Source organism: Mustela putorius, unplaced genomic scaffold (assembly GCF_011764305.1).
Source record: "Mustela putorius furo isolate JIRA1106 unplaced genomic scaffold, ASM1176430v1.1 tig00000129_pilon_pilon_pilon, whole genome shotgun sequence".
In the NCBI taxonomy this organism is placed as follows: domain Eukaryota; kingdom Metazoa; phylum Chordata; class Mammalia; order Carnivora; family Mustelidae; genus Mustela; species Mustela putorius.
Window position 1 is genome coordinate 10,520,246 of NW_025421290.1, and position 16,416 is coordinate 10,536,661.

The 16,416-nt window shown below is 46.6% G+C and overlaps 1 protein-coding gene across 1 annotated transcript in view; it reads left to right on the plus strand.

The window, feature by feature from the left end:
- Positions 1-4,353: 4,353 nt before the first annotated feature.
- Positions 4,354-16,416, plus strand: part of PELI2 (pellino E3 ubiquitin protein ligase family member 2) — a 188,732-nt gene continuing 176,669 nt past the window's right edge. Inside the window, exon 1 of the mRNA XM_045069790.1 lies at positions 4,354-4,760. Within this exon, the coding sequence (XP_044925725.1) occupies positions 4,684-4,760 (77 nt within the window). The 5' untranslated portion in view covers positions 4,354-4,683. The remainder of the gene's footprint in view (positions 4,761-16,416) is intronic.

Genomic DNA, 16,416 nt, shown 5'->3' on the forward strand with positions numbered 1-16,416 from the left:
ACTCTACAGTACTCTAAATTTGTCCAGGGCAGCTCTTGTATTACACATTTTTTACCACAATTAAAGTGAATGCACCTCACAATAGCAATCAAAGAAATGCAAATAAAAAAATATCACCTGTCACATTAGCAAGGGTTCCCTGAGGCAGGCTCTCTCATTTACCGCTACAGTGTAAATTGGCAGGCATAACCGTTTTGAAAAACACTTTGGAAATATTCATCAAAGGGTCTTAAAAGTGTTTACACTCTTTGATGTAATAATTTTACTTGTAGGATTCTCTTCTCATGCAGTAATAACAAATGTAAATATGTTTATTATTTATTAAGACCCAAAAGTAGAAACCTTCCCAATGTTCCATGAGAGAGGAATGGTTAATAGATGTTGACACATGGGATGAAACAACAAAAATGTTTATGAAGTTTATCGACAAGGGAAAACTGCTCACAATATAGTATTAATGTATTAATATTAATATAATTATATAATATACAATAGCATCAATATTACAAATTATTAATATAATGAAAGGGAGGAAAGCAAACTGCATAAAGGGTGGTTACACATTATATTATCTCTACTATGTCAAAAAAATGAAAAATAAAAAAGTGATAGAAATCGATAAAAAATGTTATATAGGGGTATTTCTGGATAAGAAGACTATGGATGACTTAAAATAAGATTTGAAGATATATTTAACACACAGTGTTATGTATTTAATTTATTATATAAATACTTTCTATTAAATATATATTTATATGTATTTTAATATATATTTTTATATATAATTTTAAAATGGAATGTGAACTAAGGTTTCATGAGAAGGAAAAGACCAATTTTTCCAAACATGTTTTTTAGAGTATCATCTTACTCTTTAAGTCTTTGCAAACCTAAACAAGTAAGGTAGAATGTGGAATGACCAAAAATTAGATTCTTCATTCTAAAAATACCAGAAGGTATTTGATTGGCTTTATTTAAGGTATGGTTAAGACAAGCAAACTTCGTCACTGGATGTTTTCATTCTAGCTTAAAAGGGGTAGATATAACAGGGGGAGAAATCAAGAGAAAGCCTTACATTTCTTATTTGCGTTAGTAAACATATGGCCTTTGGTAGCCCAAGAAATAGCATCAGCTCCCTCTGGGAATCTGTGGGTGGGTCATCCTCTCCAGGAGAGTGGTTTAGGAGAGATGCAAATGGAATGGTAAGCAAGGAGGGAAATGGGCGGGTCTGCCTTGGCAGCTAGGTCAGTCCACCCCACCATGGGCTGGCAGATGGCACAGCCAGATTGTCCCACCAGCCTGGAGCTACTAACTAAAACAATTACATTCAAAAAGAGATAAATTCATGCTACAATCAGATTCCTAGTATTAGCTAGGGACGGTAGAGATAATATTCTAATTGGTGTAAGTTGTGAGCAGAAAACTCATAAAGGATGGACAGAGAAAGGTACAAGTTGCCTTCTAAAGGGACACAAGTCACTGACTCTCTGAAAACGTTACATTTATGCCCCATCACTCTGCTCCCCTCGCAGCCCTGCCATTTAATACCACTTAAAAAGTGTTCTTTTACTTATACTCCTGTACATTTCCTTGAAATCAGAGAATACAAATTTGGAGAGCTTGAAGCCCAAAGTATAAAGTAGATATAGTTTCAGTGGGCCTATGCTCTGTTTACAAAAAGACAAACAAACCTGAATGAGTTGTTTGACAGTTCCAAAAGGGGAGATTTGGCATAAAATTCAGGATTTGGGCTTTTAAAAAAGTTAAAGTTAGCAATAGTGAGCTGTTACTGTCACATGGCAGCCGTTTGCTGGAGATGAGATGCTCATGTTCGATGGCATGGCTCACCAATTTGCCACAGTCCTCATTCAGCCCTTGTGCTCATTTGGATTTTCACTCCTGGTCCCTGCATCCATTCCTGAGGCTTTCGGGTCTCAGAATGATTTACAAAACTGGTGTGGCAGCCCTGAGCTGCCTACAGTAAAAGTCTCCAGTGATAAAAACAAAACAACAATAATAAGAAAAACAAAACAAAACACCCCCCCCCCGCCAAAATACTAACCCCCCCCCCCATTTAAAGCAACACTTCCTAAATAATTCTAATAAAGACAGACCTGATTCAGAACCATAAACATGCTCAAAGACACGCTGGGAGAACAGAAAGAGAGCACTGCACCTCTGAAAGTCAGGGGCGCCATGGGCAGACAGCAAGAATGGAGAACCTGCAAAGACTGGGACATCCCATGGGAAACTCTCAGCCTAGGGTTTGAAATACTTAGTAGGAGGTTAATAAATATTTGTTTCTATCTTCCTAAGAGCAGATGCAGAGCACAGCAAGGAGGAAATGGAGCCAGAATAGTGTAATGTAATGCACAAAAGCACAGCACGCCAAGAGAGAAGGAGGGAGGAGGTAATTGTAGCCTAGAGAGCTGTAGCAGCAACAGAACAAGCCTGGAGAAGTTCGAATGACAGAGCCAAGTACTGTAATAACAGGGGACTGTGTAACCATGGCATGATCGGATAGATCTTTGCTAGTCACACATCTATATGGTAAGTAGAAGCATAGAATACATAGATGAAGGTAGCATTAATCAAACAAAATTCAGACGGAAATTCACATTAAAACCCTGGTGATGAGAGAACATTTAACCGTGGGTTAAAACTACAACAGAATATATATATTAAAAAATACAGAGAATATATAAAATATGTAGAGAAACTGTATTCAGTTGAATTATATAATTTCTTATAGTTAGCTGAAACAGTTCATGGTTTAGATTTTGTGTGTGTGTGTGTGTGTTTGGCTTACCAATGGTGTGGCTCTAGTTACTTTGGAACAATTCATTTCTAAAGCCTCAATTTTATAAAAGATCAGTTAATAACCAAAGTAAAACTTTCTGAAGCATCATTTCACCATAGTAATAGCCTGTCAGGGAATGTCAGGCAAAGGGTGTTGAACAGCAGAATAGAAGGTTATAGATGTAGTCATTTCTTTTCTAGCCCTTTCCTTAGGGTCATGGCTAATCATTGTTTATGCATAGGGTAGCTTTTGCAGTATTTATTTCTCTAAATATTATTCTCTAAATATTTAACAATCTTGGGAGGCAGTGACTGGCAAATTATGGAGTTCCTAGTAGGTTATGAGTGTGTAATAAATGGTAAAACAATAAAACCCTGCATGATGAAAAACAGCAGTCAGTAAATCTATTATACTCTAAACCATTTTATTTTATTTATTTTTTAAAATAATTTTTAAAATTTATTTGACAGACAGAGATCACAAGTAGGCAGAGAGGCAGACAGAGAGGGAAAGCAGGCTCCCCGCTGAGCAGAGAGCCCGATGCGGGGGTGCGGGGGGGGGGGGGGGGGCTCCATCCCAGGACTCTGGGATCATGACCTGAGCCAAAGGCTTTAACCCACTGAGCCACCCAGGTGCCCCCTCTAAACCATTTTAAAGCCATAGTAGTAACTATTTAGAAGAGCATTGTAAGCAAACACAGTGGGTTGACTACATTATGGTAATAAAGGAACATTGATACTCACTAAAAAGTTCGCCCAGGTAATTTCCTCTTAAATTTCTTAGGGAAATGAGAGACGGTATGGGAAAAATGGGTGGAGTATGGATTAAAACAACAACAACAACAACTTTTTTTTTTTTTTTTAAGCCATGTAGAACCTTGCTGACCACAAACCGGGTAACTACATCCTATGCAGTGGTGGGATGCCCCAAATGCCTTCAAAAGTCAAAACTCCTCTAATTTAGCACCAGTTAGCAAGCCCCTGCAAATTTCTAAATGTCTTCAAGCTTTGAAAGACTTGGTTTTGGAAGAAGAGTTACCCAGGTGCACGAGCGCAGCACCTCCAGATGTATGCCGCTATACAGTAACACGGGGAGAGCAAATGCTGTCTAACCAGAGAGGAAGTTCTTTTTTTACATCTAACGGAACCCGGGACTGCTAGGCTAAGCTCGGGAACCTTGACTATTGCGTTTCCGGGATCCAGCGCAGCCTTCAGCTGCTGGAGAACTGGACTGCAAGGGCTGAGAACCCCGTGCTTTAAGTTTGGGGAAGGAAGCGAGAGGGGGAAAAAAAATAGAACTGTTCCTTTAAGAACTTCCTTTCCCTTTTACTCTATGTTTACATAACACGGGGGCTGTTCCACCGCGGGGCCTGAGGGGGGCGGGGAGGGGGGCGCGGGCCGCCCCACGCGCCAGGGGGAGGGGGCGCCGGGCGGGTCGGGGGCTGCGGGGCTTCGGGCGGCTGGCCGGGCGGCTCCCACCTGCCCGCGCGCGAGAGGGGCGGCTCCGTGGTCCTGCCCCCGCCCCTCCCCCGCTCGCTGCCCCCGCCCCTCCCGCGCTCGCTTTCTCCCTCCCTCCCTCCTTCCCTCCGCGGGGCTCCGGCGGCGGCGGCGGCGGCGCTCGGCGCGGGCAGGTCCCCCTACTGTCCAGTCCCATTTGTTGCCGAGTCCGGCTCGGAGCGGCAGCGGCGTGCGGAGCTCCCGGGAGCGCGGCGGGGCAGCCGCACAGCCACGACGGAGCAGCCGCGGGACTGGCCGCCCCGCGCCCCCTTCGCCGCCGTGCCCTTCCCCGGCGCGCTCACCCCCTTCTCAGGATGGGATTGTAGCGGAGGCGCGGACTCCGCGGGGATCGCGGCGGAGGAGGCGGCGGCGGCGGCCGATCGGGGCTCCATGTTTTCCCCTGGCCAGGAGGAGCACTGCGCCCCCAATAAGGAGCCGGTGAAATACGGGGAGCTGGTGGTACTGGGGTGAGTCCCGAGATCTCCGCGGGGGCTTAACGGCGGCCGCCGAGTGCTCCGGACTGGGCGGCCGCGGGGAGCCGGCATCCCCGAGCGGGGCCAGCGGGGTGGCTCGGGCGCTCCCTGGGGAACGCCGGGGCTCTCGGGGCGGCGGGGGCGTCTCTGGGGCCGGGGCGGCAAGCGCTCGGGGAGCGGTGCTCCCCATCCGCGCGCGCGGGGTGCTGCAAAGACCGCCGAGATGCGCTTTCCCCGCGGAGGACGGCGGCCGAGGAAGTGGCGGAGTGGGGTCGGCCCCGGGGAGGCAGGGACTGTGGCGATCCCGCGTCCCGCGGGGCGCTGCTCTCGGGGACAGAGTCCTCGTCCTTACCCGGGGGGAGGGAGGGGCGGACCCTTGCTCCACTTCCCCGCGCGCCCTGGGTCAGGGAGGGCGCGTAGGGGCAGGGGCCGGGGCCGAGGCGCCGCCGTCGTAGGCACCTCACGGTGTGTGGGGAGACACACCCCCCCCCCCCCAGTTGACGAAGCTGAAAGGTCGGTGGGGCCCGGTCCTCTGCCGGGTGGCCTGTAATCCCGGGTCTCGGAACTCCGAGCGCGGAGCTGCGGGCTCGGCCGCCGCGGGCGGCGGGATCAGCGCGGTGGGCGTCCGCGGGCAGCTCTTTGCATATTGTTATGGTGACCGCCGCGGGTAGCTGCAGCCGGGGGGCAGTGAACTGTCTGTGACCCGGGCGGGCGGGCCGGCCCTCGGCCCTCCCAGGCGAGAGTGTCCTGGAGGGGGCAGGGACAAGGCAGCGCCTGCCGGGGCTCCGGGGTGCGGGGCCGCATCCCCACCGTCCCGGGCCGCGGCCTCGCTGCTGTTCTCCCGGCGCCGGGGAGCCCGCCAGCCTCGGCTCCCTCTCCGCTTGTGAAAACCACATTTTGAAGATAGTAATTATCTACAATCGTTAAACGGCAGCAATTAGAGACTTCATCTACTTCCTGAGTTTCCTTGTGACATTTCTATTGTTTACCCTTAATAAGCCGGGAGAGAGGCTTCGCGGGATTAAAGTAGGATAAAGTGGGCAGTGAAAGGGGAGCAGAATGGGGAGGAGGGAAGTGCAGGAAACTCGGGAGTGGGAGCAACTTGGATTTCGCATTTGGAGAAGAAAGGATTATTTTCTCCTTTGGATGTGTCACTCTTGGGAACCCGCGCTTTTGTCCTTCTCTGTTGAAAGACCTGTATTCAGACGGTCTTTGGTGCTGATAGGTAGGCTTAGCCCGGATATGAGGAGCCACGGGTAGGGAGGATCTCGGCGAACTCTGAAAAACGTGTTTTGATAACTGAATACGTTGAAGTAAGTGCCGACTTAAAAATAATTTTGTTGAAGAGAAGGGTTTTTAAGGGAAGCTTCCAGACACAGTACAGCTGGAAGTTGTCTAGTTCTCCTCACGTTGTTGCTAGAGTATTAAGTGGAGGATTATTGGAAATCTCATTACCTATTTTGAAGTTTGCAGATAAGCGGTTTTCCCCACCTGCATCTTAATTGCGCTGAAGAGACAGATGTCAGGGTTCAGAGGAAGGAGAGGGGAATGACAGGGGGAAAGCCCACGGTTAGCTTGTCTTATGTAACGTCAGCCCAACCTAATTTTGTGGAGTTTGGTTTTGTTTGTGTGTCTGGCTTTCAAGTGTGTTTAACATACTTTGTGAACTCGACGCGAAAGATTAACGTACTCCAGAACTTTATTTCATTATGTCCTTTTGAGGAAATCATTGTGGAGATCTTTCAGAAAAACAGTGTTCAAGTGGGCCTTGGAGAGGTTTTGTGTTTATAGCTGCAAGTGCAGGGCGTTCCAGAGCCGTGGAAAGGATTTAGACTCAGGATTGTCCTGGTATCATAGGCTTATTCCAAAGTAGGCTGTGTCAATGTGTTGCCCATCGCATGTGCTGTGTGCTCAACTGATGGTTTTCCAGGAGACACTAAGTATGACATAGTTGGCAATTTACCATTTGGGGCCAGACACCTGATAGGTGCCTGCCCTGCTTAGGTATTCAGGATCTTGCACTGAGGAAGGAGCTCAGTTTAGTGTGGAGGGGCGGGCATCAGCAGAAAGAAACATGTAAACAAATGAATAATACATGGCAATCTCAGGTGTTGCCAGGCTCACCACCAAAGGTGGTTAACTTGCAGAATGCGCTGGGTAGGTATTGCTTTCTTGAACTGGGAGGTCAAGGCAGGTTTCTCAGAGAAACTGAAATGTGAGTTGACCTCAGACTGCTCAGAAGATACTTGTCAGGTTATTGAATACTTGAGAAGAATTCTAGTCTTTTTTGAGGGTAGATTTCTGACTCTTTAGAAATAACACACACTGAAGAATCCTCGGGAAATAGTGAGTAATAGGTAGACTTCAAAGAGACCCTATTTATTTGTATCCTACTCCCAGGACTTGAGATAGTGCCCTGCCCCCTTCAAACAATCATAACCCTCAAAGAATCAATATCACCTTTGCATATCTGATCATTTGAGACATAAATATTGATAAGAGAATTTCTAGTCGGTTTTATTGATAAAATTAATCTTGACCTCTAAAAATGACAATATTGGTACTGATAAAAGCTTTTACTTTTTTTTTTTTTGTAGTTGTACAACTACCTTTCATTTCTCTTCTAAATTTCTTCTTTTTTTCCCTCTCTTCTAAATTACAGATTAAAATGTTAGAAATCCTGGGGAGCAGACTGAGGAACTATATACACATATGTGTATATGTACAGACATACACATATATGTGTATAAATGTATGTGTGAAGAGCTATATATGTATCATGTCCACATCCACATGCAAATATGTGTCTTTTCACGTATTACACAATATTAAGGAACTTGACAGGTAGTTAGGGTGTTAATAGAGTCATCACCTTCTCGTTGGATTAGTGGAATTTCATTATTTCTGGATTCCAACCAATGAATGTGTCATGACACAACCCTTTGTTGTGCCCATTGCATGATTCAGGGTAGAGAAAATGACTGGTCTAAGTGTCAGGTCTTTCTTGCTATTCATTGTAAAGCTGGCTGGCACGTTGAGGTTGAGGAAGCATGTCTGGATTTGAGAGGCCGTTCACTGTAGTGGGGAGAGCATTAAGGTATGGTTGGGAGACCCAGATTCAATCTCCACTTTCTTGCCAGCTAGCTTTGTGACTTTGGCTTAGTCTCTTACCCTGTCTCTGCTTCTTCAGCCATAAAGGAAATATGATTGGGTTAGGCCATCTTTAAGGATCCTTCCTTGTCTGTACCCTCTAATACTGTTCCTTGGTTCAACTGTGGAAAATGCAGTTAACATTTAGTGTGTTGGTTTTGAATACTCTTAAGGTGACGGATGGTGACAGGGAAAGACCAATGCGATCACTTCCTTTGAAGTAGGTATGTGCAAAACAGGCTTGTAAAAAAAAGTTGTAATGGTGCGCACGTATTTGTCTCATTTGGTTATATGTGAAGACATTCAAATTTGGTAAAACTTCCTGTTCCAAACCTAAGAAAAAGCAATAATGTTTCGCAGTTAAGCTCAATAGGCTGGAAAAGCCAGCATAAGGAAGAGAGAAGATGGGTAGGGCTTTGGAACTGGAAGGGGCCTAAGAGGTGCTGGTATACATTTAGCCCTTTTATTTTACTGAAGAAGAAGCAACTGAGGTTCCCGGCGGGAAGGAGATTTAAGTTCATAGCTGAGCTGGATCACGGCGCTGCCCTGGTCACTGTTTTCCCACTGCAGGGCAGATTCCAGCAGGGCTGTGAGTTCCTCAAAGCTTCAGGTTTTTTGGTAACTTGCATGAGGGGAGCTGAATCCCTTTCTGTTTTAGTATATGTGCTGCCCAAGCGAGCACCTGAATCCCTTCCTGGATTCAGTTTGAGGCATGCAGCTCTTGTGCTGACTAATGGCCCATCATGGTTTTTGGGGAAAATATTGCTTACTCTTAGTTCCCCTCACCTCACAGTGGAATGGGTAATACATTTTGCAAGACTTTAATTTTAATTTGATGCTTCACCAAATGTATTTTTATTGGCTCTCCCAACAAAGGTTTTTGGGGTCTTCAGATAGAATTCACAAAATCCCTGAACTTGGGATTGGGGAGGAAAATGCATCTCTGTTTTCACTACAGTCAGATTGAAATTTACAGTTTCACTCAATTAGGATACTGGGCAGCAGAGAGAAGTGCTGCTTGATTTGCTCCTCACTGCATTAATACAGAGCTGCTTATATGATTGTATCATCACTTAAAACTGTCTTGATAACTAAGCATAATTATTTTCTCTTGTAATCCTTTGTATTTTATTGTATGCATTTAAACCATTTTTCTGGGAAGGGCTCAGTAGTCTTTACCAGACTGCCAAAGGGATCCTTGGCACAAAAATGGGCTAAAAACCTCTACAAAAGAATGGCTATGAATATGACTGAAAATGAAGTATTTTAGTGGAAACTGATTAAGGTCTTCAAAGGGCTAAAAAGTCAGGCATGGGGTGGGGTGGGGGAACTTGCCGTTTTTTTTCCTTTGGATGGTGCAGCAGCTATCAGGTAATACAAAGAAGGCAGTTCCTTGAAGAGTTTATGGTCTTTATTTTTTAAAACAAGCAGCTCCCGATTTCTATATGCTGTTTTCATTTTAACCTTGGCGCCTTGCCTTTGCACCCCTCCTTTTCTCATCCTCCTCTCTAATTTGGGGCCGAAGACTTCAAACACTGGTATCCTTTAAGACTAAAAGGTCTTTGAACCTTTTTTTTTTTTTTCCATATAGGAAACAAAATCTTTACTGTCACTCAGCATGTGGGGTGATCTGAAGAGCTCAGATCTGTTTGTGTGGATGGAGTGTCTCATTCTGGAGGCTATTAATGGTCATGATGTTACTAGCTTTGGGTTGCTATATTTTCCTTTACTAACTTTAGCCTTGTTTGGAGTATGTGGCTGTCTGTGTGGTTTCTTGTCTGACTTTCTCAGATTTACTGGTTTCCCTCTTGAACACATCAAGACTGACACCTTCATTAGGACTTTCCATTTTTTGGTTTTATTTCATCATGGGATCCGTATTTGGGGATGCTTTATATAAACAAAAATAAAACCGGGTTGATGCAGGTCCCAGCAACTTTACCACATACATTTTGTCCAAGAGATGAAACAGACACACAAAACACTGAAAACCCCAAAACATCCCATTGCTGTACTTGAAGGAGACCAGTATTGTTACTTTGGGGCAATGATTCTGTATCTGTAGGGATCAGCAGCGTAGTGTTCCCGAAGTAAGTTAGGTGGTGCTGTTCTTTGGCTTTTGAATGGCGACAGCAGCAACTCGGTGGACCTCATTGGTATAGGAGAAAAATAACTGGAAAGGAAATTTGAACATTGTTCTGATTTAAGTGAAAATTTCTCCTGGGGTATGCAGAACCTATTTTGTAAAAAGCAAAGTGAGGGTATAAATGATTCAGTTATTAGTTCTTCCTGAACTTACTGTTATCTCCAGCTTCTAGAAAATAAAATGATAAGAGCAGAAAGTGCTTCATATTTTTTTAGCTTTGTTTAAATCAGCTCTTCTCAGCCGTTGTCTCAAACCATCTCGTAAGTAATGATCAGTGTTGAGTTATGGGTCCAGTAATTTATGAGAAGGAATCAAGTGTTGATCTTTCAAATGATTCTGAGACGTCCCTTTCATAATGTCATTATGCTTTCTGATATGTTTTCTCAAGTGGGAGGGAAAGGGGTGGAGTTAGAGCCGGCAAGCCAGGAATGTAGTCATTCCACAAATAGTTATTGGGTGTCTACTCTTCCGGGCACAGGGAATTCAGACAGGGCAATCACATTCCCTTCCCTCGTGAACTGCTATCTGATTCTTGTTACAGCTCCTTAGTGAATAGCCATTACCAATATATAGTACATTGATGGATTCTACAAATATTTGGGCGTCTACTAGTGTGGGATGCTGAGCTTGGCACTAAGGGATGCAGTGAAGAATAAGGCTGGGACAGTCCCTGCCAGTTTGGAGCCTGCAGTCCAGTCGGAGAGACAGAAAGCAATCTACAGAACGAAGGGTCACCTAACACCATGCCCAGATGGGAAGAGGCCAGCCAGGAGGAGGTGAGGGGGACAGAGTGCTCTTAGACAGAGGCCACACTGTGCTCCAAGACCCAGAGGCCAGTGTACCTGCTCCTCTGAGGAACAGAGAGAAAAGGCCTGCATGGCTAGAAGAGCAGTTGAGTTAAAAACATGAGAGTGAGGATGGGGGCAGGTCATAAAGTACTTAGAAATCACTGGAAAGATTCTGGACTTTATCTTGGGGGCCACCATAGCAAGGTTTTCAGCTCTGAAAGGGAAGTGGAGAAAGCACTTCTATGAAGGTAGCTACAACCTAGGAGGAGAAGGAGGTGGAGGGAATAGCAGAGGTCAGAGCCTCCATGAAACAGACAAGGAGGGAACAGAGTGTGAGCCAGTGAGCAGCTACTTAGTTCCAGATTCTGGTTCCCGTCCTCTGTCCGGAGCTCGGCGTGTCTGGCCATTCATGCAGTATCAAAAGTACTGGCTGGGGACCAGTGCTGTTCAGGGAAGCCCATGAGACAGACAACACCCCGCCAGGGCAGGGGGGGGGTATTACCTTTTAGCAGGAGTGGGGCACTGTGTACACAGGCGGGCAAATAGCTGGGTAAAACAGGTGCTAGGAAGAAAAGAAAGCAGGATGAACGGGAAGAAAGTACCTAAGTAGGTAGGGGTGGGGGACTTACAGGGTAAGGAGCTAGGGATGAGGCAGGGGGAGGCCCTGGTAGGCTAAATAATCAGGAAAGGCTTTTCTGAGAAAATAATCTTGTGTCCTCTGAGAGTGCCCACTTTTTCAATTTTTATTCCCCCCCCCCTTTTTTTGCTTTAAGCCCCGCTGAGTGAGTTCCACTCTTAAAGCCAAAGCATTCCAATTATTATTCTAGTGAAGGAGGCAGAGTATGTAAGCAAATAACCAAAGGGAAAACAGAAGTGTAAACAAATATAGGGGCTTATATTTAACACCTCTAGAGAGGAACGTGGTCCAGTCCACTGTGCTCTCGCCGTGTGCACAGAGTGGCGACTGCGTTCCACTAGAGTTCGCCGAGGTCGTCTGGTTTCCCCTTGCAGCTGGCTGCCGGAGGGCAGGGACCTTGTCTTGGCCTCCCTTGGAGTGCTGGGCACCCCTTTACAGGCGTGCAGTAGGCACTCGCCAGGGACGGGGCAGGGATGGATTTGTGCGGCACATTCCCATGCCCCACACGGCACCAAGCAGCCCTGGGGCTCCTGGCATGGTTTGGGATCTGGAAGCAGCTCTCCCATTCTGTAGCACAGCTGTGGGTTGTGTCAGCAGTCCACACACCCCCACCCCCCTTCAGGGCCCAAGTTCAAGGCTCCCTGCACTGCTAAACTCGGACATCAGATATGCCAGTTTCCACTTTTATTTGTTTTTCTTTTTGTCAGTCACCTAATATCATTTTGTCACCTGCAGAAAGTCCTGCCTTGAAGGGAAGCAGGCCATCTGCTTGGATCCCACCAGCTGCTCCGAGCTGAGCTGCATTGCAGTGTGCCTTGGTCGCATTGAAAGGCTGCGGTCATTAGCGCCTGTTAATGATGGCTGGAGAGACCACGCGATACAAGCCTCTTGGACGACAAACCTAATACATATGCAGTGGGCCATTTTCAGTGTCAGGTTGAAGACTGTGGCAAGTCATTCTTGACTGAGGTTTTATTTCCAGCCGTCCACATAATGCCTCTCACTCTCAAAACATTTAACTCTGCGCGTTCCCTGCTTTTGTGCTCATGCAGGCTCTTTTTTGAGGATAGGAATCATTATTGCAAGCTTGGTACTTCCATTCTAATTGGTACTGGCTTAGCGGAATCTGGCCAGAGCAGGCGGCTGTGTGTCTGGCTTTGAGGCTGTTGGTGTGAAACTGCTGTGTACTGCTACCGGGGGCCCCTGAGGAACCCCAGAGGCACCTCCTCCATTCCCATCCCTAGCTGGGATTCTTGTGCTTCGTCGTGCCACATGGTCATAGAACACTCTGTGGACAGTCAGAACTTGTGATGGGAGAACAGTGGGGATTTCTGGAGTGCTTGATTGATTGGCTGGTTACCTTGCGGAAAAGCCCTTTCTGCACAGTGACCATAGACGCAGAGGAGTGTGCCTCACGCCAGATCACCGAAGATGACACAGACAGCTTTATGCATTACAGTATGCATTAGGGTACATTAGAGTTCACTGTGGTTTGGCTGCTTTTGTTATTACATGCTCGTGGAGAGAATTCAGAATGAAATCTCTACTTTTGCTCAGCTGCTATGTATATGGTATACAGGAAAGTTATTGTACATATAGCCATACTATTTGTCAGCACTTTATGCTTCTCAATATAGTTTTTTACACACCTGAGCTGTTCCATTTAATAAACATTTGTTGGTTTGGTGCTTGAAACTGTCCAGTGGGGGAATTGTACTGAATGGCCGTGTTGTTGAGGCAAACATGACCCAACTTTCCTGGATGGTCTTGTAGTGATCAGGGAAGAGGAAGTCAGGGTTTTGGCTTAATCCTGTGTTCCTTCCCTGATGTCTACAAATAGGATCCATAGTAGTTCCCTGTGTGTGTTTGTGTGTGTGTGTGATAGAGAGAGAAAGAGGATGTGCGTGCTGGACCTCCCATCAGGAGGTGAATCCCCACCCCTCAAATCTGGGCTGGTTTTGTGATTTGCTGTGAGCAGTCCATGTGAGGGAAGTGACACTTTGTGACTTTTGAATGTTGCCTTAAAGGGAGTTGTAGCTTCCACCTTTGTCCTCTGTATTAGTTTGCTAGAGCTGCCATCACAAAATGTGGCATCTTCAACAACAGAACTTTATTTTCTCACAGTTCTGGTGGCTGGATGTCCAAGATCAAGGTGTTGGCAGGTTGGATTTCTCCTGAGTCCTCCCTGCTTGGCTTGTAGATGGCTGTCTCTCCTTGGGTCCTCAGATGGCCTTTGTCTCTGGGTGCCCACCCCGGTGGCCTTTCCCTGTTCTGTTAAGGACACCAGGCATATTGGATGAAAGCCCAACCATTTGACCTGATTTCACCCTAATTACCTCTTTAAAGACCCTCTCTCCAAAAACAGTCACTGGAGGGTAGGACGTCAACATACCAATTCAGTCTGTAATACCCCCTGAGAAGGCAGCCTCCAGCCAATCCAGACCCCCGGCTGAGGCAGCGGACCTGGGAGTGAAGCTTTGGTAAATCCTTCAGCCCATCAGGCTGCCCCGTCCACCCCACATGGAGCAGAGATGAGCCATTTCCACCCAGCTTTGCCCAGGTGAGGGAACCGTGGGTGGTGGTTTTTAGCCACTCCACACTGAGGTGGTTTGTTAACTCGGCGACGGACAATTCAGACACTGCTGTTCCCTGCATGGGGTTCTGCTGTCAGACCTGACAGACTGATCTGGAAAAATTCACTGAGCTTTTGTTGAGTTGTTTTTTGTTTCCTTCGGGTTATTGATTATTTTAATAAGCACAATTTCAGCCTTTTAGATGAGTTATTCCAGACATTAAGTACCGTATGGTCTGAAAATCTTAGCTAACAGACGCATTTGTGGAATAACTCGATCACGTGTGCATCATCTCCGAGTCTCTTTGCCTTCGTTAATCTCCGTAATCAATATTCTCTCCTGAAATACGCTGAAAGCACAGGAGGTGAAGAATGGCCCAGCTTAGCCAAGAACCATGCTTCTGGAATGCTTGAACTTAAGTAGCTTTAACTCAGGGAGCTAATGCATGACACAGATTTTCAGGCTTTTCAAGGCCACCTGACATGAAGCAGTAGAGCCCACAGAGATTTGAGTAGGGGAGGTCATCTCTACCAGGATCTTGCAGGCACAGGGCGATGGATGGGCCGGAAGAACGTGTGCACACTGCAGCTGGGTGGTGAAATGACAGGATGGAAAGCTCATTTCTATCAGTCTCATGTGTCTGTGGCTGTCAGTGGTGAGAAGGAAGACCCCTGTTCCTGAAGGACCTTATGTATCTCATTCACGCCATGGAGACCGGTTATATGATGGGTAAGAGGGGAGGGGAGACGCGAGATTGCCCTGGGGTGGCATGGTCAGGGCTGGGCCCGTGGCGTCAGCCAACCGCATGGCTCACACCAGCACACACGCAGAAGCCACCAGTTACCACCTCCAGTTGGAGCATGTTGGTGGAAAAAGAAAAAGATTCCTGTAATACAGTGAATGTAACTTCCTCAATATCCCTCAATTCTGTTTAGGGGATTTTAACATTTGCCATTTTTAATCAGAGGGACTGAAACAGGTAAAAGTCAGAATTTTGCAATCAGAATTTATAAACTGAATGTAAAAGAAATTTAGACTTCTACATGATCTGTTTTGTATGAACTACTGTAATTTGGTCGCTTTTTAAAACTCAGTGCCTCACAAAGACTTTTGGGCTACCAGATACAGAGATAGGTGTATTTTACCACATGTGTCTTCTGTGTGAATAGATACTTAATTCAAAAAGGGAGCGAGTATACATACTAGAAGTTAAGCACTTACAGACAGATCCACTAAACACTAACCACGTAGGAGGGGTGAGCTGATGGCTGTTGTTGCTGTTTTGATGCTGCTGCTGATTGCACAGTTAGGAACCCACATAAGGAGATGCCCTCCAGGGGCTGACAACCCGAGGTCAAGGTGAATAACTTAGCAACCGACCATACCGGTGCAGAGGAGAGCTGGGTGGAGGCAGCTGTTCCTTCAGGTGAACTGGAGGCCAGATTCTGTTAGGTGTTCTGCTTGATCGGTCCCAGGAATTGGATTTTATTATTTGGAAAGCAAGGCTCCAGTTCAGGTAACTCACCTCATCGGTGGCAGGGCCTGATTTGAAGGTAGGTCTGTAGTGCTCTGAAGCTTGTTTCTTTCTGCCAGGGTGAAGGTCAGAGGCAAGTATATTCCTGAAAGCTTGGGAAAGATATCCTGGAGGAACGGGCCTCAGCGGAGTTTTATGGGGTGAGCTGGGGTTTTTATAGGCCAGGAGTAGTAAAGGCCTGGGATGTTTGGCTGGAGACCCAAGGGCTTGGGGAAGGAGAGGAAGTTGGAGAACTGTCAGCTAGTCGGCAGCTACTCGTGCTGGGGATAAGCAGGTAATAACCGAGTGGTCCCTGCCTTCATGGAGCTGAAGGGGGGAAACCTTGGTTCTGCTAGGAGGGAAGGATTTCATTTAGGTTGAGATGAGGAGAGTGAGTAGGAATTAGCCGAGGGTCACAGGGGGAGAAGAATGGTGTGTGTAAGACACATTTAGAAGCTGAGGAGCTGAGAGACATCTGGTGGTTTTGGAAATTAGAGGGCTGGAGGGGTCAGTGTCTCTTAAGAGACACCGGGGCAAGCGTGCCTCGGGCCTGGTGAAGATTCATGCCTCCGAGCATGGTAAGCCTTGGCCTTCAGGGAGGTATTCCAGAGAGAGGGGCAGGCACCACTGCAGGCTTCTGAGCAGTTGCCTTAGGTAATTCTCAGGACAGATCAGATCTCCAGCCAGATCTGCATTTTCTCTTGTAGATGATTTCCCCCTCCTTGTCTCCAAGGGACTGTGGCTCACACTGGGTCTAGCAGTGAGAAATGGTGGTCGTGGGATCAAGTGCTCATTCACTCACTTCCTAGTGTGTTCGGGAAACTTGTGCAGAAGCCAGGAATG